At 42.6% G+C, this 26,191-nt stretch overlaps 1 protein-coding gene across 4 annotated transcripts in view; it reads right to left on the bottom strand.

Annotated features, from left to right (window-relative positions):
• The window catches only part of RBM26 (RNA binding motif protein 26), a 1,920,204-nt gene that overhangs the window by 423,291 nt on the left and 1,470,722 nt on the right, over positions 1-26,191 (bottom strand). For all 4 annotated transcript variants that reach the window (XM_044072914.1, XM_044072916.1, XM_044072915.1 and 1 more), the window contains one exon: positions 23,014-23,181. In XM_044072914.1, the coding sequence (XP_043928849.1) occupies positions 23,014-23,181 (168 nt within the window). The remainder of the gene's footprint in view (positions 1-23,013; positions 23,182-26,191) is intronic.

The raw sequence follows: 26,191 nt of genomic DNA, 5'->3' as shown, positions 1-26,191 counted from the left end.
AGCTAATAGGTTCTGAGGTAAAAATAGAGTTTGAGTAGTTTGTTTAGGGTCTTAAAGTTCTTTATAGTTGTTTGAGACTGGTAGTGTGATGGCTGTGATCTGTGTGCATAGTGGTGAATAAAGAAGGTTTGGTAGTGATGTGGGACTAGTTGAGTAAAAGGGTGTGTTGTAATAATGTCAGTGGAAGTAGTTTTTCTTGGTATATGGATAAAATTAAGTTGTTTTTGGTGGTTGGTGATAGAAGTTAGCAGTGGGAGTGTGGGTACACCTAGGAGCAATAGTAAGAGGTGTATGTATGTGGGTTTGGGTAGTTTGGATATGGTTTGGTCATGAGTGAGAGATCTGCTTGGGATGGGGTGGGTGTGGTGGATAAGAGGTGTTGTTTGTGATTGTAAGGCAGTTAGATGGAAGACTGTGCTTTACAGGATATGGAATAGCGGAAGAGAAGGAAATGGGTACAGGGGTGGGGCAGATTCAGTGATTGGTGGTTAGCATGATGGGCGTGGCTAAGTTCAGTTGAAATGTAGCACTAGTGGGGGCGGGTGGAAATAGGAAGCAGGGAGGGGAGCGGAGTGAGCCCGAGCGCAGTGGGGCTAACACCAACTCCAATTATATCAATGGGCTTACTTGTTTCTTTTCTTTGTACACCAAATGTATCATTCCTCTTGTTTCTGTTTACACCAAATGTGTCTGTTTGGCTGTATTGTACTAGTTTAATTTACTTACACTGATGCAGTCACACTGAAAAAGGTCTGCGGAAGCTTCCTCACCACAAGCAAGCCAAAAGATAACTTTCAAAAGGGCGCCGCTCAAGGAGACCCACTAATATAGACTAGTTAATGTGCATGGGGAAGGAGGGAGTTAGAGGAGGGAGATACAAAATGGGGGAAGGTATAACCAGAAAAAGCCGGTAGAGATCTCGCCCGCCCCTTCACAGAAAACTGCAAAGGAAAGTAATCAGCATAAGAAGTGGAAGCCTTGGAGCTGTAATGTAAGTGTAAGCAAGGAAGAGGTCGAAGCAGGAAATTGGGAGTGTAAGCAGTTAGTTGCAGAAACACTACTTTAAGGCCTTGGTGTGCAAGTAATACAAAGAAAGGTAAATCTATCTGGGGGACAAAATACACCAAGTAAATGGTACTTGCCTTACTTTACAAGTATTCAGTGTGGAGGCAGATCTATTTGGGACAAGATACAGCAAGTATATTGTTAAGTTATGACATCCAGTGGCAATAGACAAAGCTATAGTTGCCTGGGGGGGCCTTGCAGGTGTGCATGCCGGCCAAAACAATGTTTAAAAAATAATTAGTAAAAGTAACAAATGTGCTGTAAAAGGAAATGTAAATAGCCAGTCACAATGTTTAAAACATAACTGTTAAGGACCACATCTGCTAATAACAAGAACTGTAAATATCCAGCCACCTATGCAGACTTGTCTGGTAGGTATCCTTATTAAAAAGGGTTATTCTTGGCTTGCAATAACTGTAGGGAGAAACCAGACCATAGCAGTGGTTTTATCTGGCAATGTTGCAGTTGCTGGGGGGGGCCCCAAGCTGCGATGATGCGCTATGCAAACTTGTCTGGTAGGTGTCTTTATTAAAAAGTGTTATTCTTGGCTTGCAATAACTGTAGGGAGAAACCGGACCGTAGCAGTGGTTTTATCTGGCAATGTTGCAGTTGCTGGGGGGGAACCGAGCTGCGATGATGCAGGTAGACAAAGTGTGCTATGCAGACTTGTCTGGTAGGTATCCTTATTAAAAAGTGTTATTCTTGGCTTGCAATAGCAGTAGGGAGAAACCGGACCATAGCAGTGGTTTTATCTGGCAATGTTGCAGTTGCTGGCAGGGGGGGGGGGACCCAAGCTGCGATGATGCGCTATGCAGACTTGTCTGGTAGGTATCTATTAAAAAGTGTTATTCTTGGCTTGCAATAACTGTAGGGAGAAACCGGACCGTAGCAGTGGTTTTATCTGGCAATGTTGCAGGTGCTGGGGGGGGGACTGAGGTGCGATGATGCAGGTAGACCAAGTGTGCTATGCAGACTTGTCTGGTAGGTATCCTTATTAAAAAGTGTTATTCTTGGCTTGCAATAATGGTAGGGGGAAACCGGACCATAGCAGTGGTTTTATCTGGCAATGTTGGTGTTGCTGGGGGGGGCGAGCTGCGATGATGCAGGTAGACCAAGTGTGCTATGCAGACTTGTCTGGTAGGTATCTTTATTAAAAAGTGTTATTCTTGGCTTGCAATAACTGTAGGGAGAAACTGGACTGTAGCAGTGGTTTTATCTGGCAATGTTGCAGTTGCTGGGGGGGGGGGGGGGGACCCGAGCTGCGATGATGCAGGTAGACCAAGTGTGCTATGCAGACTTGTCTGGTAGGTATCCTTATTAAATAGTGTTGTTCTTGGCTTGCAATAACTGAAGGGAGAAACCGTAGCAGTTGTGTGGGTGTAGGTTGCTGTGTTTGTGGAAGGTGGAGATGTGCCTTTGTAAGTGCGGTGCGAATGTTATGCATTATGAAATGGAGAAATTAAGAGTAAAACTTTGCTCAGTGAAGTCCCTAGCAATTTCATCACTTCTTGATTCAGACATATACATTCCCTGTGTTTGTCAGTACTATGTTAGAGTGCATTGTTTTGGAGTGTGGTATCACTGCTACAGCTGCTGGTACTCTTTCTATACAAGTATATGCTTCTCCAGGAGTCTGTTGCTGAAAGGATGAGAAACACACTACAAATATACAACTAAGACAAACTACATAAAGCAATAGTAAGAAAGTACTAGGTCACATCAGAGGCTTGGGAGGTCATTGTTAAGAAACTGAGAATTATTGTAAAATTTACCATTAAATACCATAAGTTCAGGTTATACTATAAGAGAATAACTATGTAAAGATAACCATGTCAGCAGCCAAAATGCATTACAAGTTGAATATTTTACTGTGCACATTTTAAAAAATGGATAGACTAGCCTAAACTCTGGACTGATGAGTTTGCTTTTTTTTTATTCTTGGGAATTGCTATTCAGAAGTGAAGAGACATACAAGGGAACAGTTTTAGTGGCACACCAGGCTATTTTATTATTTCTATTGTCATGCAAAGCTGACTAAATAGTTGAATCTAGCAAAGCTGGAAATGTGAGACTGTAGCCCACTGAAGGAGAGGAGATGGGAGGAGTAACCTGGCCAGGAACTGAAACTTGCAAAACTGCTCCTTGTGAAAAGCCTTTTTTATCTCAGTAATTTGTTGACACTTTTGCAAGTTTCTTTCAGTGAATGTGTAGTACATCAGTAGGAACAACATTTGTAAAACTCAGCGCATACCAGTCAATAACACATGAGCTGCAGACTCTCAAACTTGGCAGTTTTTTTCAGGAGTTCCATTGTAAGTGAATGGAAGTCTAGTCTGACAACAAATGGTAGGGCTATTTGTCCTCACAGTCTGCATTATAGGACAGATTTAGCTTTCCAAAGGAATCACCATGTCTGCCCCCATGAGGGCAGAAAAGAGTAAAAACAAAATAAAATTAGGAATGAGTACTTATTTTGCTGAAGGCAGCTTTGGGAGGTGTAGTAAATCATGGCAAGATAAAAAATATATGTTTTCTTCATCATTTGCCTGTAGTGGTCCTTTAAATAGCTAGTCATTTTAAGTCTTGACACTGAAAACATTTTTGATGCTAAATTGAGAGCATTTGTTTTTAATTCTAGAACAATTTAAGCTCTCAATCATTTATTAACTTCCTGAAAATATTATATAAAATAATAAAACCTGAAAAATTAACCTGTTTCTTTCAGAAGCCATACATGCTAAGAAAGGTTTAATACAAGGATATTCTTGGTCACCTATGCTTTTGTTTTACAGAGCCTTTAGTCAACATAAGAAATAGTCAATATTACTCAAAACTTCTGTTGTATGCTGATAATAACACTCATGGATACAGGTTTCCTTAAGATATGTTCAAAATATTACTAAAACTAGAGCTGCATCTGATTTGAAAAGTAAGAAAACCAATGTGAATTCTAAAAAGGATTATAAAAAAAAACTTAAACAATGTAATATAGCAAATATTGAAGTGGAAATACATTACCTGAAACAACACTATTAAAATGAAAAAAAAAATGAAAACCTAAATAAAATTACTAAATAGAACTGTTTACATTTGAAGATAGATTGCTACTGATTAAATTTTTTCTACTATTAATGTTATATCTTATTCAAACAATGGCTCTGTTATCCAATAAACCATAAATTTAAAAGACTGAAAGAATGGTGGTAAGTTTACATGGTATCCTAATAAGCCTATGATTTCTTACAGAAATCATACTATATAATTTATTATTAGGATTTCCTGACATGTAATCTATGCAATTGCTTTCAATATTAAAACTACTATGTATGTGTTACACAATACAATAACAAATTGAAAAAAAAAACATCTGAATCTCTGCAACAGGAACAGATCCGAAATATATAGGTTAAACAGAACTTTTTCAGATTAACCAACATCTATCAATACAATATATATAGCTTTACTTAAATCTAAATGCAAAAGTAGATTAAAAATATTCAAATATTACATACATAACGCAGGAACTATTTTTTATACAAGTATCCCTTTTTATAGGCATATTGGCTAATGCCAATGAAAATAAAATGTTAAATTGGAGAGAAACCAATTTAAACCCATTCTAGCTGTACAGAAAGGGTAAAAGATACAACTGCTGAAAATAAAAAAATGGAAGAACAAATTTATCATGGACTGATTTAGTCTACAAGTGGTATTAGTAAATATTACAAACATGCAAGGTTTTAGTGAATACCTTAAAAAATATTCAAAACATCCGGGTTTCATCAATAACATAATATTTTGCTAACACAAATTTGTAATACCAAATCTACATAAAAGGTGACACCAGAATACCTGTACTACACAATATTAGGCACATATATTTAAATAAGAACAAATATAACTGACTCTAAAAATACATTAAAATCTGTAAAATATTCTTCTTCGTGTTAGACGTATACGTGAAAATTACCCAACACAGCACTTTACACCCTAGACAAATTAGCTAAAATGAATAAAAATGAAAACTGCTACACATGTGGGTGATATACTGAACTTTCCTCCCTTGCTTCCACTATTCTTTTTAAAAAGCATCTGAAAGAATATCTTACAACTCACTGGCTGTGTCCCTGCTCTAAGCCAGACTGATATCTCTTTCATCTCCTGCTCTCTCTATACTTCTCTACTCTACTGTTTTTATCTCACCTATTTGTAGTACTTAAAAAAAAAACTTCCTGTTTTTTGTTCTCTGTATTTCATCTTAGCTTAAACCAACTAAGTTACTTTGTAAAACTTTTGTTCTCACCTATGTAGCTAATGTAATTCACTTGGCTATTACTATATATTGTACTTATATTTTTTTTGTCACTGCTGATGGTTGGAGCTTTTCTCCCCGGGTCTCTACTGAAAATGGACATATATCCAGTTAGACTAGCCCGGTCAACAAATGTAAAATAAATAAATATAAAAATAACAAAAAAACGGACTGAAAGCATGGGTTTCTGAATTGTAACATGCTAAAGGACTACTGGGAAGAAAAGTACAGTTTTGTACCTACCATAAATGTAGATGTTCGAAGATCCACATTGCTGCAGTCCTTACATATGGGTAGTCCGCTGTCCTCGGTCGGCCCGAATACCAAAGTATTAGGCTGACGTCGGTCATGGGCGCTCAGATCTGACATCAGAGCGTCAGGGTATAAAAGCGCATGACCGACATCATATCCTCAGTCTTTTCTTGCCCCAGATGTCAGAAGGCCCTAAAAAGAAAGGCCACAGCCCAAAAACAGGATACCTCCCAAAAACATGCCCAACAACCAGCATCACCCAGACCATATAATCATGCCAAACTACAGACGGGAAGGAGGGAGGGTAAATTGGACTGCAGCAATGTGGATCTTCGAACATCTACATTTATGGTAGGTACAAAACTGTACTATGTTCTTCATCTCACATTGCTGCAGTCCTTACATATGGGTAGAATCCCAAAGCAAAGGTAAAGGGAGGATGGCAAAATCATAAAGCATTAGGGGCTGCTAAAATGCCCTGTAATATAGCAGTGGCAAATCCAGCCCTAGACTTAGAATAAAGAGGAAGGTGGTAATGTTTAAAAAAAGTGTGTACTGAACTCCAAGTGGCTGCTTCCAAAATATCTTTTGTAGCTACCCCCCTTAGAAAGGCAGTAGAAGTGGCAGTAGCTCTAGTGGAATGAGGCCTGATTCCAGCCGGAATCTCCTTACCATGATGGGAATAACAGAAAGAAATACAAAAACCAATCCATTTAGAAATAGTTTGTTTTGAAACAGGTTTTCCCTGAGAACCCAAAGCAAAAGAAACAAACAACTGCTGAGACTGCCTGAACCCCTTGGTTCTGCTCAAATAATAACACAACTGCCTGTGAATATCCAAAGTATGCAAAATCTTCTCCCCTTTATTTTGGGGGTTTGCATAAAAGTAGGCAAATGAATAGTTTGGTTCAAGGCCACACTAGAAACCACTTTAGGCATAAAGGAAGGATTAGTACAAAGATACCCTATCCTTATGGAAAATCAGGAAAGGTTCCACTGCCATAAGGGCCTGTAATTCAGAAACCCTTCTTGCAGAGGTAATGGCCAACAAAAAAGCAGTCTTCCATGATAAATACTTTAACTCGGCAGTAGCTGCAGGCTCAAAAGGTTGTAGAGTAAGCTTTTCCAACACAAAATTGAGATCCCAAGCAGGAGTAGGAGCTCTACGTGGGGGTCTTATGTTCTTTGCCCCTCTAAGAAATTGCTTAAACAAAGGATGAGAAAATAAAGGAGGGTCACAGTCATAGTGAGCAGAAATGGCTGCAGCATGAACCTTTATCGAGGAGAAAGACAAACCCTTGTCCAATAACTCAGTAAGATATTGAAGAGAAACACTTAAATCAGGCTTGGAAACATCAAAGTCCTTCGCTTTGCTCCAAATAAAAAATCTCCTCCATTTATCAGCGTAAACTTTCCTTGTACTAGGCCTTCTGGCCTCCAAAATAACATTCAAAACTTGTTGTGGAAGCTGAGACCTTCCAGGGTCTAAAACAGAATATGCCAGGCTGTTAGATGCAGAGACTGAATAAAGAAGTTATGTCCTTACCATAACGTTCCATGTGGAGTGTTCATCTCGCCTTGGTTATTACACATGGGTTCGGAGCCGATCCTCGGCTCCGTGCCGGCCGACTGCAAGCTCTGCATCGAGAAGAAGCTCGAGGACATCTAATACCCACAATCCCCCTCTGCCTTTACCTCAGATCTAGTTTGCAAGCAAACCAGACAACAAGCACGCACACATTTCAAACTATATACATAAGTACATATATACAAACATACCAAGGGTATGATAGTAACACTAATACTGCAACAGCAGAAGGAGAATACTCCAGACCAGGCACCAAATCGAACGTTCTTCCTAAGGGTGGGAAGGGTGGGAGTGTAATAACCAAGGCGAGATGAACACTCCACATGGAACGTTATGGTAAGGACATAACTTCTTTATGTGAGAGTGTTCAATCTCGCCTTTGTTCTTACACATGGGTAGCGTCCCTAGCTCCATGATCCTGAGGAACTCAAGGGAGAACGTTCTTGAGCACAGTGGAACCAAAGGTTGCCCTATCCCTAGAAACCCTGTCCACTTTGTAATGAGATATAAATGTATGTGGTTTAGCCAAAGTAGCAGCCGCACAAATAGTGTCTAAAGGTAAACGAGCTGCATGAGCCAAAGATGTAGAAATTGATCTGGTAGAATGTCCTCTGGGTTTTACTGATAATGTTTGATCAGAATCTTCATAAACATAAATGATACAGTCAGTTAGCCACTTCGAAAGAGTTCGTTTCGTAACTGCAAGACCCTTTCTGCTGTCAGCAAAAGATACAAATAGCTGATCAGATTTCCTGTGATCTTTTGTTCTATCCAAATAAAATCTGAGTTGTCTATGGACGTCCAGTTTGTGCAACATATACTCTAATTTATTAGAGTGGTCTTTAAAAAAGGTGGGTAATTCAATGGACTGATTAATATTACTAGTAGAACAAACTTTGGGAAGAAAGGATGGATTAGTGCGTAGAGATACTCTGTCAGAATGAAAAATTAAATAAGGATGTTTGACCGAAAGGGCCTGCAGCTCAGACACCCGTCTAGCAGATGTAATAGCCACTAGAAATAATGTTTTCCATGACAAAAATTTCAAAGTGCAACTTGAAGCTGGTTCAAAGGGTGGTAACATCAATTTAGAGAGCAATAAATTTAAATTCCACGGTGATGTCGGACTTCTGACTGGTGGTCTGATATGAAAAGAACCTTTCAAAAAGGCTTTACAAAGTCTGTGAGCCATAATAGGTGCACCACTTTCTTCTACATGATAGTTAGAAATGGCAGCTAACTGTACTCTTAAGGTAGCCGGGGAAGCTCCTTCATGAAATAATTCGGTCAGAAATTCTAAAACCTTATTCAACGGAGCTGTAGCAGGGTCCAACTGATGTGACTCCGCCCAGAAGACAAAACGTTTCCATTTACTGGTGTAAGTTTTTGTAGTGGAAACTTTATGAGAAGCTACTAAAATATCTTGAACCGCCGATGTAAGGGGAATTGACCTGGCTAAAAAGGGAAGCGGAGCAGCCAAGCTGCTAGATGGAGAGATTCCAGGGATGGGTGAGGAACTCCTGACGAGTGAGTCAGTAGATCTGGCTCTGGGTCCAGCATCCAAGGTCCCCGAATGCGGTGATGCAAGAGAAAGGGGAACCAAATTTGACGAGGCCAGAACGGAGCAATGAGAATTATCGTCCTCTGAAGGTTGTTTGCTTTCTGTAGAAACTTTGCAATCAGGGGAAATGGAGGAAAAGCATATAGGAGACCCGGGGGCCAATCGTGCACCAGCGCGTCCCTGGGGACTTCCCTGGAGGGGGTAATAGGGCAAAGTAGCTCCTGCATTTGGCGTTCATTGGAGACGCAAACAGATCGCAGGTAGGCTGGCCCATTTGCGAAATATCTTTTCCGCAACTGACTGTTTGAGGGACCACTCGTGAGGCAATAGTATTGCCCTGCTCAGCCTGTCGGCTATGACGTTGGATGACCCCGGGATGTGCGTTGCGATCAGAAAGCGACCGGTGGACACTGCCCATTGCCAAATTCTCATGGCCTCTCTGCATAGTTGGTAAGACCTGGTTCCCCCTTGCTTGTTTATGTACCAGACTACGGACATGTTGTCTGTCTGAACTGCAATGGTCCCTGGAGGAAGAAGGGGAGCAAAGTGTTGCAACGCCAAAACACTGCCCTCAACTCCAGAACATTGATGTGCAGATTGTACTCCAGATTGGTCCATTCGCCTTGGACTGTCTGTCCCTGAAAGATGCCCCCCCACCCTATCAGGGAAGCGTCCGTGGTTATCGTCGCTGACGGTGTGGGTAGCACAAATGGTCTTCCGCCGGATAGGTTGCAAGTCTGTAACCACCACATTAGGTGTGATTTGCATGTTTTCGTTATCAATATTTCGTGAGTCAGTGGAAGTTGTTGGAATGACCATTGTGCAAATAGAAGCCATTGTAGCACTCTCTTGTGTAGTCTTCCCAATGGTATTGCTATGAGAGAAGCTGCCATGAGACCCAAAACTTTCAGAACAATTTTTGCTGGGGATTTTCTGGACGACAGCAGAAGGGAAATGTTGAATTGAAGTGCTACTATTCTTTCTGTCGGAAGTTTTAAAACTAACTGACGCGTGTCTAATTCCGCTCCTATAAATAAGATATGCTGTGATGGCTGTAGCAAAGATTTTTCGAAATTTACTGAAATGCCAAGGTGTGTACAAAGTTGTAGGGAATAATCCCTGGCTTGTATCAGTTGACGCCTGGTGGTGGCAGACAGGAGCCAGTCGTCCAGATACGGAAACACCTGGAATCCTAGGCGCCTCAGATGAGACGCTACCACTGCCATGCATTTGGTGAAGACCCTCTGTGGTCAGGCCAAAGGGCAGGGCTCGAAACTGATAGTGACTGGCTCCCAGCCGGAAGCGCAAGTGATCTCTGGACGCCCTGGCCATTTTGATGTGGTAGTATGCGTCCTTCAGATCTATTGAGCACATCCAATCGTCCTTCCGTAAGAATGGAAGGATCGATTGAAGCGTGACCATTCGGAACTTTTCCTTCTTGACAAAGGTGTTGAGATGACTTAGGTCCAGAATTGGCCTCCAGTCCCCTGTTTTCTTTGGAACTAAAAAGAACCTTGAGTAAGTTCCGAATCCTATTTGGTCCGCTGGGACTGGTTGGATGACTCTTTTTTCTAGCAGCTTTGAAATTTCTGTAGCTGCTGGGTCTCGCAGATGGGGTGGTACATCTGGGAGTTTTCTGTTTGGAATAGGGGTGGATAGAAATGGGATCTTGTAACCTCTGGTAATAATGCTTTTTACCCAATTGTCTGAGGAAAGGTTTTGCCAGGCCTGAGGGTATAAAGCTAAGCGACCCCCGACTGCCTCCAGAGCAGGACAGTCGGGCCTCCTCTCAGGAGTGCTGAAAAGGTTTGCCAGGGAGGTTATCCCTGTCACCTTGGTTTTGCGGACCCCCTCTGCCGCCAGGGCGGCGTCTTCCACCTCTGCCCCCCCCTCTGCCTCTAGAGGGGGCATTACCCTGTGTGTTTGGGAAAGATCCTTGGGGTTTTCGAAACCACATTTTCCCACCACGTTGCCCTTTGGGGTACGGTCTGGAAGGGGTGGAAAAACGGACTCCGACAGCAGACAGAGTCTTTCCCTCCTGTTCACACCGGGTAAGGGTCTCCTTTACTTTAGGGCCAAAAGTGTGGCTCCATCAAATGGGGCGTTAGTAAAGGAAGACTTGAAGGCTTCCGCAAACGAACATAAGCGCATCCAGGATTGCCTACGAAGAGCAATCGCTGAAGCCGCTGCCCTACTCGATCCTTCGGCTGCATAGGATATCAGCCTCATGGACAAGTTCACAATGGACGTAAGGGTGTTGAGATGCGCTGTAACTTTCTCTGAGACAGCGGCATCTGTAGCACCCTGGAGGGTATCTCCCAACTCTTTGACTAGATCCCTCTGTAAACGTGTGAAATGGGTCAAATAGTTCAGGGAACGCATAGAGAAAGCCGCTGAACTGAAAATGCGCTTCCCGTATCTGTCCATGGTCCTAGAATCTTTGTTAGGCGGATGGACAGATGAGGAAGACTCCGACATCTCCTTTTTCGTGGCCGCTGCCACCACCATGGCGTCTACTGGCACTCCTTTGGTAAGGTAAGCTTTGTCCTGTGGTGCCGTGATGTACTTATTTGGCTTCCTAGGGACAGGTTCCACCGTGTCAGGAGTCTCCACGCCTTCGAGCAATTAATTCCATTAACTCATCAAAGGGCGGAGTGACCCAGGAGGAGGAAGGACGGGCACCAAATGCCTTCAGCAAAACTGACTCATCCTCAGAAGGGGGGAGGGCTTGCCAGTCACCTCTCTGTTTAAGGATCTCCAAGATGTCAGAAAAAGAGATCGTCTGAAGGTGAGTTAGCGCACCCTTCTGACTCATCTAAGTCAGTATCAGATGTCAAGGATTCTTGTGGAGAATCCAAGTGTCTCCTCTTACACAGTCTTTTCCTAGGAACTTCTTCGTGGGAGCATCCGAAGAAGCCTCCGAGGAAGAGGGCACCCTCCAGGGGTGGCTGAGACACTGGTGCCCGACGCTTGACGTGGCCGTGGGTGCAGAGGAGGATAACGGTCCTTTGCGGGAGGAGAAGCTGTACCTGCTGATGTGGTTGTCTGGGTAGACAACACCTTCCTCATGAGGTCGAAGGCCCCCGGGTCCCGAGTCGAGGTATCTCCCGGTTCGAAGAAATGGGAAGAATCCCGAAACAGGAGCCAAGGCACCGACCCAGAGGACGGAACCGAATCGATCCGTGCGAGGCCCGAGAGGGAGAGTCGGAACGAAACATCGGTCCGACTCGGTCCCGGAACCAAGGACAGATCTTCGGGCCCGAGACTCTGGTACCGGATCGGATGGAGTCGAGGTAAACGGTGCAGACCGAGAAAAAGACGGTTCTGGCACCGAGGGCTCCACAATCATCAGGTCAGCTTCTTCCGGCTCCGAAGACTGAACAGGTCTCGGAGGAGGAACAGATGGAGATAGCGGCAGGCCTTCAAGTCTCGACATCAACTGAGAGGAGACCGAAATAAGTTTGGACAGGGCCGTATGCTCCATAAGTTTCTGCACCACACGGTCCACGTCGGTGTCGGAAAGGGCTCTAGAAGAACGAGTCGAAGGGATCGAAGACGGAGCCGACCTCAACAGAGTCGGTGGAGGGAGCTCCGTCACCGGTTCCAAGACTCGAGGCTCGCCAACTGCCAACACTTGAACACTCGGCCCCAAGTCTGTGGAACCGGTGATCTAACTAGACTCGAAGAGCTCGGAGCCGATGACTTTGGCTCCGACGCCTTGACCCTTCGAAGACTTGGATGCCTGGTCTGAAGCATCCAAAGCCTCCTGGAAAGAGGGTTTCAGCAATCCTCTATCCATCAGTTTCCTGCGCCTATCTGTCATGACCCTCCCACTAAAAGAGTGACAAATAGAGCAGTCCTCTTGTAAGTGGAGAGGGCCAAGACAGTAGACACAGGAACTGTGGTTGTCTGTGACCGACATTTTTTGGCCACACTGACAACGTTTAAAACCAGATTTCATCTTTTCAGACATATTAAGAAAAGAAAAGACAGTCCAGTCCAGTAAAAAGTCCAATCCAGTAGTATGTCAAATCCGGGAATAAAAGTCCGTTGATATTAGCTAAAAACAAGACTACACAAGTTTTTAGTCAAAGTCAAATCCGATAACTGCCAAAAAGCAAGACTACAATAAGTTTCTAGTCACAAGTCTAAGAAGGGTTAGGCCCCGAAAAACTCTAACTCGAAAGTTAACTAAGTCAACTTATTCTAAGTATCGAGAATTCCTGACACTCACACACCTACTCTAACTTAAGTAACTAGATTTAAGAAAATTCCTGAAATTTAGAACAGAATAGATAAAAAATCTTATCTGAACAGCCTCGAGCTAGCCTCCAGCGATGCGTATGCAGCAGCGGCAAACTAGATCTGAAGTAAAGGCAGAGGGGGATTGTGGGTATTAGATGTCCTCGAGCTTCTTCTCGATGCAGAGCTTGCAGTCGGCCGGCACGGAGCAGAGGATCGGCTCCGAACCCATGTGTAAGAACAAAGGCGAGATTGAACACTCTCACATCTTGACATTGAGGAAGTGATTGCCCTCCTGAGACAAAAGATGCGGAATCAAAGGCAGAGGCCATGGAGGCTCCCGTACTAAACTCCTCAGTAGTGGGTACCAATGCTGTCGAGGCCAATCCGGCGCTATCAGAATCATGGATGGCTTGTCTTTTCTGGCCTTCAAGAGTACCTTGGGAATGAGAGGCAGAGGTGGAAAGGCATAGACATGAAGATTGCTCCAACTGAATGATAGAGCATCCACCTTCCAAGCTGTGGGATGAAACATTTTTGTGCAAAACTTTGGCAACTGGTAATTTAGTGGAGAAGCGAACAGATCTATGTCTGGAGTTCCCCATAACACTGTCAGCTTTTGAAATACATGAGGATCCAGTTTCCACTCGTGAGGATCCACTCTTTGTCTGCTCAACACGTCTGCTAAGGAGTTCTGTGCTCCTGGTAGAAACCTTGCCTGAAGATTGAGGTGTAAACTGAGAGCAGTCTCCCACAAAATCATCGCTTGCCTGCAAAGAGGGTACGAATGGGTTCCCCCTTGCTTGTTGATGTACCACATGACAGTAGTGTTGTCTGTTAGAATCAACACCTGCCCTGGGTGAAGTAAATCCTTGAAAGCCATCAATGCAAACTGGACTGCTAACATCTCCTTCAAGTTGATATGCAAACGAAGTCTGACAGGCCACGTGTCTTGCACCCATTTTCCATTGAGGTGAGCTCCCCAAGCCTTGTCCGAGGCATCTGTCGTTAGAATCTGATTCGCCTCTGGTCGGGTCACAGAGAGTCCCTTGTTTAGGTGACATTCCTGCGCCCACCACAAAAATTCCTTCTGAATGCAAAGTATTATCTGAATGACAGTGTCTAGATCTTGGCAGTGTTGTGTCCATACATTTTTGAGATACCATTGAAGCTTCCTCATATGCAGTTTGGCATTGGGAAGCACCAGAATACAAGATGCCATGAACCCCAAGGCTTGAAGGACTGTCCTTGCAGTCAGCCTGGACTGTAGAGACATTTGATGGAAATAAAGAGAAAGGCTTCTTTGCTTGTCCGGGGTCAAAAAAGCCATCTGGGAAGCTGTATTCAGTCTCACACCCAGAAAGCACATGTCCTGAGAGGGTACTAGACTGGACTTTGTTTCGTTCACAGAATACCCTAGGCATCTTAACACTACCATCACATACTGTAGATGATGAAGAAGTTCGTCCCTGTCTTGTGCAATAATCAGGCAATCGTCCAAATAAGGATAAATCTGTATTCCTCTTAACCTGAAAAAGGCTATCACTGGAGCCAGAACCTTTGTGAACACTCTGGACGCAGTAGATAAGCCAAAGGGCAATGCAGAGAACTGATAATGTAAATTTCCAGCCCGAAAACGCAGGTACCTCCTGCAACTGAGCCTGATAGGAACATGAAGATAAGCCTCTTTGAGATCCAGAGTTACCATCCAGTGATCTTTTCCCAACAGAGGTAAAAGCTGTTGTAACGTCAGCATTTTGAACTTTGGAATGTCCAGATAAGTGTTGAGGATAGATAAATCCAAAATTGGTCTCCACGTGTTCCCTTTCTTTGGTACTAGAAACAGGCGAGAATAAAAACCTAGGCCCACTTCTGACAGAGGAACTGGCTGTATAGCTCCTATTTGAAGAAGTAAAGAAATCTGCTTGTGAGCCTCTATCCTTTGCCGAGGAGGAACGTCTGGCATGCCTTTGAAAGGAGGCAATGTATGGAAATAGAACTTGTAGCCTCGGTTTATAATGTCCAATACCCATTTGTCCTGGGTGACTAAAAGCCAGTTTTGCTTGAAAAGTGCTAACTTTCCTCCCAAAGGAGCTGCCAGGCAAGAAGAATCTGGCAGCTGAAAATGCAGGTCATTGGGCCGGTTTACGAAAGGACTGGCCCCTGCCCTCACCTGCAGATTGTGCAGGCGAACTCCAAGTTCTAGGCCTGAATGTACTGTGAGCTCTGCCCCTGCCACGTCTAGGTCTACCCCTAGACTGAGAATCAGAAGAAGGGTACGTCCACCCCTTAGTAGGCCAATTTCTACTAAACTTTGGAGGCTGCACCTGCAAAAAATCTTTAACAGTCTGCATAGACTTAGCCTTGTCTTCCATTTTCTTCAAAACCGACTCCACAGGGGGGCCAAACAAAACTTCAGACTGTAAAGGGGCATCCAGAATTCTAGTTTTAACATGCTCGGACAAATTCTGATCCTTAAGCCAGGCGTGCCTACGAAGAACTGAACCAGTGGCAGCCACACTGCAAGGAATGCTTACCCACCTGTTCAGAGACATGTACTAAATCCTGCAATTCTTTACACTCTATGCCTTCTGCCAAAATATCCACTTTAGATTTTAGCTGAGAAAGGAGGAAATTCTGATACTTCAACATATGAAACTGGCAATTTAAAGCCCTCATTGCTAAAGTAGAAGAGGTATACACCTTCTTACCCCAGCTATCCAAAGCTCTAGCTTCCTTATCTAGAGAAACCGGATTCTTTACAACAGAGGCTCTAACACCCTTAGGCCCCTGACTAATAGTTTCTGGGTCCGCCCTAAGACTCTTATACAGATATTTATGAGCCTCGGGCACCCTGTAATACCTGTCCGGTTTAACTGGCGCAGGAGGCAAAGAATCTGGATTAAGGGAAGCCTCCGAGAAAACATCTTGAACAACATCCAAAACAGGAGGTATAGCCAATGGTCTATGCTGTGGTAAAAACAAGAATTCCCTAAGCCTCTTCCGTGAATCAGAGAAATCCTGTCCTTCCCACTTAAAATGCTCCCTCATGGAATGCAGAGCTTCTGAAAATGAAAAATCCTCTGGGGGAGAAGCAGAAGGAGTGGAATCCTCTACATCAGAATCCGAATAAGGGAGAAAATCTTGAATATCTTCAGCAGAAGACTCTGAGTCATCTGAGGCCTGATCCAAACTTTCCAACTCTGGCTCCACCCTGGGCCTCTTATCAGGAGGGGGCATAGAACCTCTAATTAAAGTAATCAAATCTTCTGCCATTTTACGCATGTGCTTTTTAGGCACAGACCCAGAAGTACCTGGAGTGACACCAGAGGAAGGCAAAACAGACCTGCCTTTAGAAGAAGCCTTAGAAATAGTAGCAGAAGGCCTAACCACCTTAGGCATAGAAGGGAGAACAGTAACCTGAGAGGCCCCTTCAGCTTGACCTGACTCCTGTGAGGCCACATCCTGCAAAATCAAAGTTTCCCCCTGAGACTCAACAGAAACTTCAGAAACTTCAGCCGGGTCCACCTGTTCCACTGTAGCTTCTACAGGACCGGCGTCCGAAACGGACGAACCATCCTGTCTAGGTTTCAAAGATTTGTCTTTGCGCTTCTTCGTGGAAGCGGGTGTCGGAGGATCCGACGGCATATTATAATTACACCGCTTACCAAAGACTAACCTAGCGCAATCTAACCTTCGTTTTATGGTGCGCTTATTAAACCTAGCACAAAACCGACACCCGACTACGTCGTGCTCAGGTCCCAAACAAGGAATGCAAAGAGAGTGATAATCCCTATGCGGTATCTGTTTCCCACAAGAAATACAATTATTCACTTTTTCTGACATCCAGAATTAACTGAGGCAAGAAAAAACAAAAATATTCCCCAACGGGGTACTTAGCCCAACTTGGTTTCGGTCTGAAACTCAGAATACGAAAATTTCAGAACGCCAAACGGCACTTGCAACGCTGCTTCTGCATCGGACCATGCGGCAAAAAAGACTGAGGATATGACGTCGGTCATGCGCTTTTATACCCTGACGCTCTGATGTCAGATCAGAGTGCCCATGACCGACGTCAGCCTAATACTTTGGTATTCGGGCCGACCGAGGACAGCGGACTACCCATATGTAAGGACTGCAGCAATGTGAGATGAAGAACATCACACAGTGTCAAGCATAATGAACTATCAAGAGTTACTCTAACTAGAAATATGATTTCATATAAATATTGCTGCAAACAAATACTACTACTGATACATTTGCTCTCATCTGGTCTATTTTAGCTATAGCCAGTAAAATAGGAAGCTGATCTGTCAGAGAGGTTCATGGTAAAGAAATTGGCATAATAAAAATCAGAAACATTCAAAACTATGTAAGCATTAGGTTCTGGCCAAAAGTTTCATCACTCTTGGATATATAGGACAATCTCTCATTAAATAAATGAAAAACTACAGAAAGTGAACACTAAAATGTTTTCTGTAACATTCAAGTAATTATATTATGAAGTAGAAATAGTTAAATTAGATACTAATGGACAACCTGTACAATGTGTAATTAGTTCTCTCTTACCTTTTTAAAGAAATGTAGCAGAGATTCAGCATTATTATTTTATGTGACTGAATCAAGCTTGACTGCACCATCACTACATAGCTGAATAAAAAGAAGTTATGTACTCACCATAACATTCCATCTGTGTTGTCCATTTTCATTCTTCCTCAACTTATGGGTTCAGATCCAATCCCTCTGATCCGATTTGGCCATTACAACAGGTGGTGGTAACAAAAAAAACTCTCAAGCTTCTCCCTTACCCATAATGAGCAGTTCCCAAGTACCTCAGATCTTGTTGCTAACAGAAGTAAGTGGAAATATCAGAAGTATCCAGAGATATCATATCTTGAGCTCAGCAGAAAGTAGGTTCTTACCTAATACTACACGCTCAATCAGGGGTTCAAGGCAGGGAACCGTTGGGTAGACAACTGAGGAAGAATGAAAATGGACAACACAGATGGAACCTTATGGTGAGTACATAACTAATTTCCCTGATGTTGTCAATTTTCATTCTATCCTCACCTTATGGGACAGTCTCTCCAGCTACCTTAGATCCTAGGTGGACTCGAAGAAGGATGTTCCTCATCACCACTGAACTGAATGATGCTCTACCCCTGGAGACCAGATCCAATTTGTAGCGAGAAACAAATGGAAAAGGAGCAGCCCAGGCTGCTGCTGCACAAATTTCATCCACAGAGGCCCTAGTTTGAAAAACAGGTGAAGTAGCCATTGTTCTAGTAGAATGGGCACGTAGAGAGTTTGGCAATGTCATACCCAAATTGTCATAATGAAAGTAATGCAACTGGTAAGCCATCTGGACAGGGTTACTTTGGTGATTGGTTTACTCAATTTAACATCTAAGAAAAAATAATTGGTCAGATTTTCTATAATCTTTGATTCTATGAAGACAAAAATGCAACTGTCCATGAACATCTAACTAATGTAACAAGTATTTACCATTGTTCTAAAATTTTGGGAAAAATTGTAAATCAATGGACTGGTTGATATTTGCCACTGATACTACTTTTGGTAAAAAGACTGGATTAGTATGGAGAGAGACTCTGCCTTTGTGAAAAATCAAATATGGCAGTTTGGAAGATAAGGTCTGAATTTCAGAAATTCTTCTTGCAGAAATTATGGCAACCAAGAAGACAGTCTTCCAAGAAAGAAATCTGAGATCTCAATTAGCTGCTGCTTCAAAAGGGGGGGTTTATCATATCCTGAAGTACAAAATTTAGGTCCCTAGGGGAAGTAGGATCATTATACAGGGGCTTTAAAAGGACATTTCCTCTTAAAATATTTTGCAGAGTTTATATGAAGCAACTGAGGAACGCTGGAAACCAATGTGAAAATTGGAAATTGCTGCCAACTGAACTTTTATAGTTGAAGATCATCCTTCATTGAAAAGTTGGGCTCAAAAATTAATATCATGAACTGCAGCAGAGAAGGGACCAATATTATTCTGCAATGCCCAGTGAACGAATCTTTTCCATTTACTGGAAAATAGTTTACGTGCAGATGGTCTATGAGCAGATACAAGTATATGTTGGATTGGAGAGAACAGCATAGGCTGTCTGCCATTAGTGGAATTGGAGAAGCCAGGCCATCAGCCGGAGACTGGGTATGTCTGGATGAATCATGCCCATCAGGTGAGACAGAAGGTCTGGAGTTGGATCCAGAATCTACGGTCGGTTAAGTAATTGAGGCCAAAGAAGGGGAACCACATCTGTCAAGGTCAATATGGCACAATGAGGATTACTTTGCTTTTCAATGTGGCTGCTTTCTGTAGAAATTTCGGGATTAATGGAGTTGAGGGAAGGCATAAAGGAAAATGGGGGGGTCAATTGTGAAGAAGAGCATACCTCAGTGACTCCCCACTTGGGGTGGATCAGGGTGAAGTAGTTGCTGCACTTGTTGTTTAGGGGAGAGGCTAAAAGGTCACAGCAAGGCTGATCCCATTGGCAAAATATCCTTTCCACCACATTCTGATTGAGAGACCACTCATGGGGGTAAAAGAATGCACCTGCTCAGCTTCTCTGCAATCACACTGGACTTCCCCTGAATATGCATTGCTATGAGAAAGCGGATGGCAGAGATCACCCACTGTCACTCAGACCTTTTCGACATAAGGTGTATGATCTGGTTCCTCCTTGTTTGTCGATATACCAGACTACTGACATGCTGTCTGATTGAGCTGCAATAATACCTAAGGGAAGAGCATCTTGGAAAGCCTGCAACGCTAAAAAGCACTGCTCTCATCTTGGCCTCTGTGGGGGACCAAGTGCCTTGGACTGTTTTGCCAGAAAATGCCCCCCCCCCAATCTAGCTGAGAAGCGTCTGTGGTCACTGTCACCTTGGGAAGAATAAACAGGTGACCTTGTAGTACCTCATCCGAAGGAATCCACCATTTGAGATCTTTTTTGCAAATATTGGTGATTCTTATTTGAGTTGACAATGGTTGTTGAAGGATAGACCATTGGAGCTGATAACAGCTGCTGTAGAATTCACAAATAAAATCTGGCCAGTGAAACTAACGTTACTGTCGCTACTATGGAACCTAAAGCTTGAACTGGTCAGGCTGAGATTTTGTTGCTGCATATTATCCTTGTGACTTGTGAACCTGTCTCGACCCTTGAAGGAGGGAGTGAAGCTATTGTATTTTTTGTGTTGAGAACTGCTCCTATAAAATTAAAATTTTGACTAGGCTCTATATATGTTTTCTCACAGCTTGCTGTTATCACTAGATGAAAACATGCCTGGAGAACATTGTCCCACTGTCCCTTGCCTTTAATAAATGATGCCTGGTCAGGGCGGAAATGAGACAGTCGATTTAGATACAGAAACAACCAGAATCCATGCAGTCTCAAGTGAGCTGTCACTACTGCCATGCACTTGGTAAACACCCTGGTGCCTGTGGTAAGACCAAAGTTCAGTACTCTGAACTGATAACGACTGGTCCCAGCCAGAAACGCAAGTACCTCCTGAATCATTTGTTCATTTTTATATGATAATACACTTCCTGAAGGACCATCAAGCACATCTGGTCGGCCTTTTCCAGAAACTGAAGAATGGACTGAACCTTGACAATCCGGAAATTGTTTCGTTGAACTGATTTTTTTTCAAGTTGCGGAGATCCCATAATGGTCTCCAGTCCCCTGTTTTCTTTGGCACTAAAGAATCTTGATTAAGCTCCGGATCATTTCCTGTCTGGTGGGACCTCTTGCATGACCCTTTTTTCTTGCAGCTTTTACACCTGAATAGCAGCTTGCTCCTTCTGATTGGGAGGAACATCAAGGATTTTTCTGCATTGGGGAGGAGGAAAGGAAAAAGGGATTATATAACCTCTGGAAATTATCCTTTGCACCCAGGTATCCAATGTCATTTTCAGCCAGACTCTCCAGTGTAGGGATAGTCTATCCCCAATTTCCTCCAGAGTATTGCAATCGGGTCTCCATTCAGGAGAGCTGGAAGGGCCAGTCGAAGGAATCTCTGTACCCTTGGTTTTGTGGACCTCACACCTGGAAAATGGGTCTATTACCTTAGGGCCAAATAAGGATGTGCCATCAAAAGAAGCAGTGACTGAGGTAAACTTGAAAGGTTGCACAAAGTCACACAAGGGCATCCTGGCATGCCTCTTAATGGCAATGCCTGAACACACTGCACTATTCATTTCCTTCAGCTACATGTGAAATGAGCCTCATGGAAGAGTCCGAAATAGACTTGTAGGTAGCCAACTGGGAAGTAAACGAGGCCCATACTTCCTCAGATACGGATCCTGCTAGGGTATCTAAAAGTTCTTTAATCAGATCCCTCTGTAACCTACTGAAATGTGCCAGGTAGTTCAGGGACCGTAAGGAGAAAGTCGCTGAAGCACAGACATGCTTCCCAACTCTATCCATCACCAGAGACTCTGCTGGGTGGCTGGATAGAGGAACTTCCTTCAGCCAATTCCTTCTTTGTGGCCGCCGCCATGACCATCTACAGGCACACCTTTTGTCCAGAATTGTTTATCCGATGGGAAAGCTCCAGATAAAGCCTCACTAAATGCAGATGGAAGACCACCTTTAAGTATTAGCTTACTTTGCGTTCAACCAGAGCTCTGTGGTTGAATGCATGGCATACAGAGCAATCTTCGTGAAGGTGAAGGGGTCCGAAACAATACACAGCATATGTAAGTCAGAATAAGGCATTTTTCTTTGACACTTCCTATACTTTTAAAAGTCAGCTGGCCTTTTTTCTTTTTTTTTTTTTTTATCTGCCATACTGAAAAAAATAGAAAAAAAAAAAAAATATATATATATAGAGAGAGAGAGAGAGAGAGAGAAGGGATGGGAATACCAACAATGGTAAGAAGAAGGAAACACACAGTGTAAAAGGGAAGAATGCCAGCAATAGTATTCAGAGGTACTTTCTTATGAAAAAAAGAAAGGGAGTTATAGTAAGAAAAAGCAGTCGTTTGGTAAGGGAAACAAGTTAACATTGAAACTAAAATAGAAAAAAATGTAAAAGTATTTAAAGGAGAAAGAAGACCAAGTCAAACAATTCAAATAATTTCACTTATCTGCTCCAGAGCAATTGGTCACCATGTCTAACATGAACAGTGGCAAATGAGATCTGGGGTACTTAGGAAGGGTGCATTACGGGTAAGGGAGAAGTCAGAGTTTTTCTGTTACCACAAGCTATTGTGACTGACATCAGATCTTGTCACAACAAACAAGACATTAGGAAAAAAAAACTTTCTAACTGTATACAAAAAAAAGAGTGAACCACAACAAGAAGCAGTAAGATAAAAAGAGAGAAGGGTGCAAAACCAGCACTTGTTCCTTCTGAAGAATATGCCACTATTTGTAAGAAATTCTGATCAGAAAACTGGACACATGAAGATCAGTAAACCCAAATGTAATGACTTTCTCCTTTAGTGTCCCTGGAATAAACAGATTTAATATCCATTTTATCTGATGAGAATGTTTAGCATACGGTCCTCAAAAAATCATGATCACTTATATTTGTTTTAGGTAGTATGGGACCTCGGTGGTTGAGGTTTCTGCCTCATAAGCGCAGAGTCCAAGTTTTAGTTCTAATCTACGGTAAGTGTCTATTGTGTACTTTTCATATTTTCCCTTTGTGTTGGTTTTCTTTGAGAATTCTAGTTTCTTTCCATGCTCATAAATGTGTCAGGTGACTAGCTACTTAACAGTTCATATGCTTCTTTCACTTAGCTTGCTTATGTGAGGTGGCCCACACTTTCCAGTTAAATAAAATAAAGTTTGTATGTGTGTCTATCTACATCTATATATCTAGCTACATAGAAGAAAAATCATTTAGCCGTGCAACTACCCTGTGGTAACGTCATTATGACATGCCTGGTTTGCTTAAGACTTTTCTCATTTCTAAAAAAAATAAATAAAAATAAAAAATAATACTGCACAACTTTTTATTGTATACCTGAGCCTTTGTTTTTACACACTTTGGAATCACTCCCCCAGATGAGAGAGTTTTCAGCTCTTCATTGAGTTTAGTAATGCTGTTGGTTAAAGTTTCAAGAGTTTTCATAATTTCAGCTTTGTCCTCAGGCTTCATACTCTTGTTTTTCTCCAACTTTGCTATAAGGATCTGTTGAAAAAAAAAAGAAAATATCTAATTGAGATACAATAAAATAAAATGCCTGTTTACAAAGTGAAGTTAAAACATCACACTTTATGAAAACATACCTTACTTAAACTCATTACAGCCGAGTGAGGAAAGGCACAGCTCCGGTCAACAAGTGGTCATGATGTGGTATCATTATGCCATTCCAAAAGAAATTTATGTGTAAATGCATACACAATATTCTATATAGCATCTTAATCAGAAATCTACTTGCTCCCAGTATCATGAATTACCGCTGAAACACCTACAGTGCCCAATATCCTAGTAAACTTCCTCCTCCCTTATCTATTTTCCTTCTATGTTATTGCAATACCTGCACCACATTCCCCTTAGAATAACAGGGAGACTACTACTACAAATATATAAATGTACACGAACACGGTTAGTTTATCAAGTCCACTGAAGAGTTGCAGTTATTCAAATGCAGGTGTGCCTCGCCTTTTATCATTTTTCAGCATGTCCTAGGTATCAATGAGCTGTACAGTCTATCGCACTGGCAATGCATTTCATAGTGTCAAAAAACTCTTTCTAAAATATATTTTTCTGTTATCCATCTCCAATCTGCTTTCCCCATCATTTGTAAACTTCAATTTTGTGACACCAACCTGTCTATATACACTAGGCATCACTTCCTCTTTCCCTTTTCTTCCAGTATGTGCTTTCCCAATGCTTAGAGTTCTTCGCTTGTACTGCATATCCTCCAATTCTTTCATGTTTTTTCACTATCCTGTTAACCTTTCATTTTACATACTGGTGTCTTTCACCAGGTTTAGCCTTCAGAAATGAAGTTTCAGTAGCATTCTCTACAATGAAGGTTTAAAAGGTACATCTCTGCAGTTTAATCTCTACTCTGGCAAAGCACTTCCGCACTCTATGATTATTCTGATGCTGTCATCTCATGCTGCAGAAAGTACAGCTGTGTGCACTTACCATAAATGTAGATGTTCGATTGTATTCACTGTTGCAGTCATCACACTTGGGTTATCTGCCTGCAGGTAAGCCCTCAGTCGGCAGGAATACCAGAGTCTTGGGATTTCTGGGTTGGATGCTGTCGCTTCTTCAATGACATCAGGTCGTCAGGGGTATAAAAACAGGCAGCCAACATCATTACATCAGTTTTTCTTGCCCCAAATGTCAGGAGCACCCAAACAGGGAGCTAGTATATGGTGTGGAAACCACCACCAGTAAAAAGTAAATACCAATACCATTAGGAATAGCCATAGAGAGGAGAGATAGAAAGATAGAGAAAAGCAGGGGGGTGGCGGGAGGGAAACCAGGACTGCAAAAGTGAATACACTCGAACATCTACATTTATGGTAAGTGTACACAACTGTACTATGTTCTTCGTGTTTCACTGTTGCAGTCATCACACTTGGGTTGATTCCCAAAGCTGAGGAAGGGTGGAGGCAGTCAAGAAGAGTTAGGGCTGGATAGTAGGCCCTGCAAGACTGTTGTAGCAAATCCTGCACTGGATTTGGAAAAGATAGGAAAGTGGTAACGCTTGGTGAAGGTGTGTACAGAACTCCAGGCTGCATCTTCCAGAATGTCCCTGGCAGGGACTCCCCTGAGAAATGCTGTAGAGGTAGAAGTAGCCCTAGAGGAATGTGTTCTGACCCCCCCTGAAGGGTTGGTTTTCCATGGTGCTTGTAGCAGAAATGAATGCAGTGTGCTATCCATTTGGAAATGATTTGTTTAGAAATGGCGTTGCCCTCTGCCCCTGTTGCGAAACTGACTAGCAGCTGGTCTGATTTTCTGAAAGACTTAGTCTATCAAGGTAGAACCTGAGCTGTCTGTGCACATCCAGAGAGTATAATGAAACACCAAAAGAATAAGAACGCATCAAAAAAATTTTGACATCATGTACTTAAAGTATTTAACACCATGAAATGTTGCATTGTGACAATTATTTATTTATTTATTTATGAAAAGTTTGGTTTTGGAGTAGCTGATGTGTGTTATATTTATAAATTTGAAGTATTAATTCACTCATGCATCTATGTTGCATATTATGTTCTTGGATGCCAGATAACGCGATGTTTGTTTGTAAAATTTATTACTAAGCATAAGCGGCAGATTTATGGTCACTTTCATGTGAATTTGGAACATTTATTTATTTTGCATCTGCCGTGGTGCTTTGTATTTTTAAATGATAGTCAAGGATGTATTGGGTTTGAAGTTCAAGAAACATACAGTTTCAATTAAGGAACTAATGAAATGATTAATGAGTTAATGCGTTTGTATTTAAGGAGATGGGTTTGTTTGATGCATTGTTCCATTGAAGGCGAATTGCCGAGGTACCAGGATATGTGAATTAAAGTGCTTAATTTTCCATCTCTGTGGCTGGTGTTTGTTTCTGCTACTTGTTGGAGTTTTGACACGTCCAGAGAGTGCAGGATCCTTTCCCCTTTATTCTGAGGGTTAGGGAAGAAGGTTGGCAAATGGATGGATTGGTTTAGGGCCACATTGGACACCACCCAAGGCATAAAGGACGGGTTAGTCCTGAGGCAAACACTGTTAGCATGGAAGATAATAAAGGGTTCCACCGCCATCAGTGCCTGTAACTCAGACACTCTTCTAGCTGAAGTGATGGCTAGAAGCAAGGCTGTTTTCCAAGAGAGGAATTTTAACTCTGCTGAAGCAGCAGGTTCAAAAGGGGGAAGCGTGAACTTTTCCAGTACAAAGTTAAAGTCCCAAGCAGGGGTGGGTGCTCTCCTTGGGGGCCTTAAGTTGTTGGCCCCTCTCAAGAACTGTTTGATGAGAAAACAGAGGTGGCTGAGTATTGTAAGGAGACGAAATGGCAGAGGCATAGATCTTAATGGAGGAGTAGGATAGACCTCTGTGGAGTAACTCTGCTAGGTAATCCAGGATTAGAGGTAAGGAGGGCACTGCTGTGTCCTTGCCTTTAGACTGAATCCAAGAACACCACCTTTTCCATTTTTCCGCATAGGATTTCCTAGTACTAGGCCTTCTGGCT

Source organism: Protopterus annectens, chromosome 5.part1 (assembly GCF_019279795.1).
Source record: "Protopterus annectens isolate FY-2018-M chromosome 5.part1, PAN1.0, whole genome shotgun sequence".
In the NCBI taxonomy this organism is placed as follows: domain Eukaryota; kingdom Metazoa; phylum Chordata; order Ceratodontiformes; family Protopteridae; genus Protopterus; species Protopterus annectens.
The sequence above is the reverse complement of the archived record's forward strand: the minus strand, read 5'-3'. Positions and strand labels throughout refer to the sequence as shown.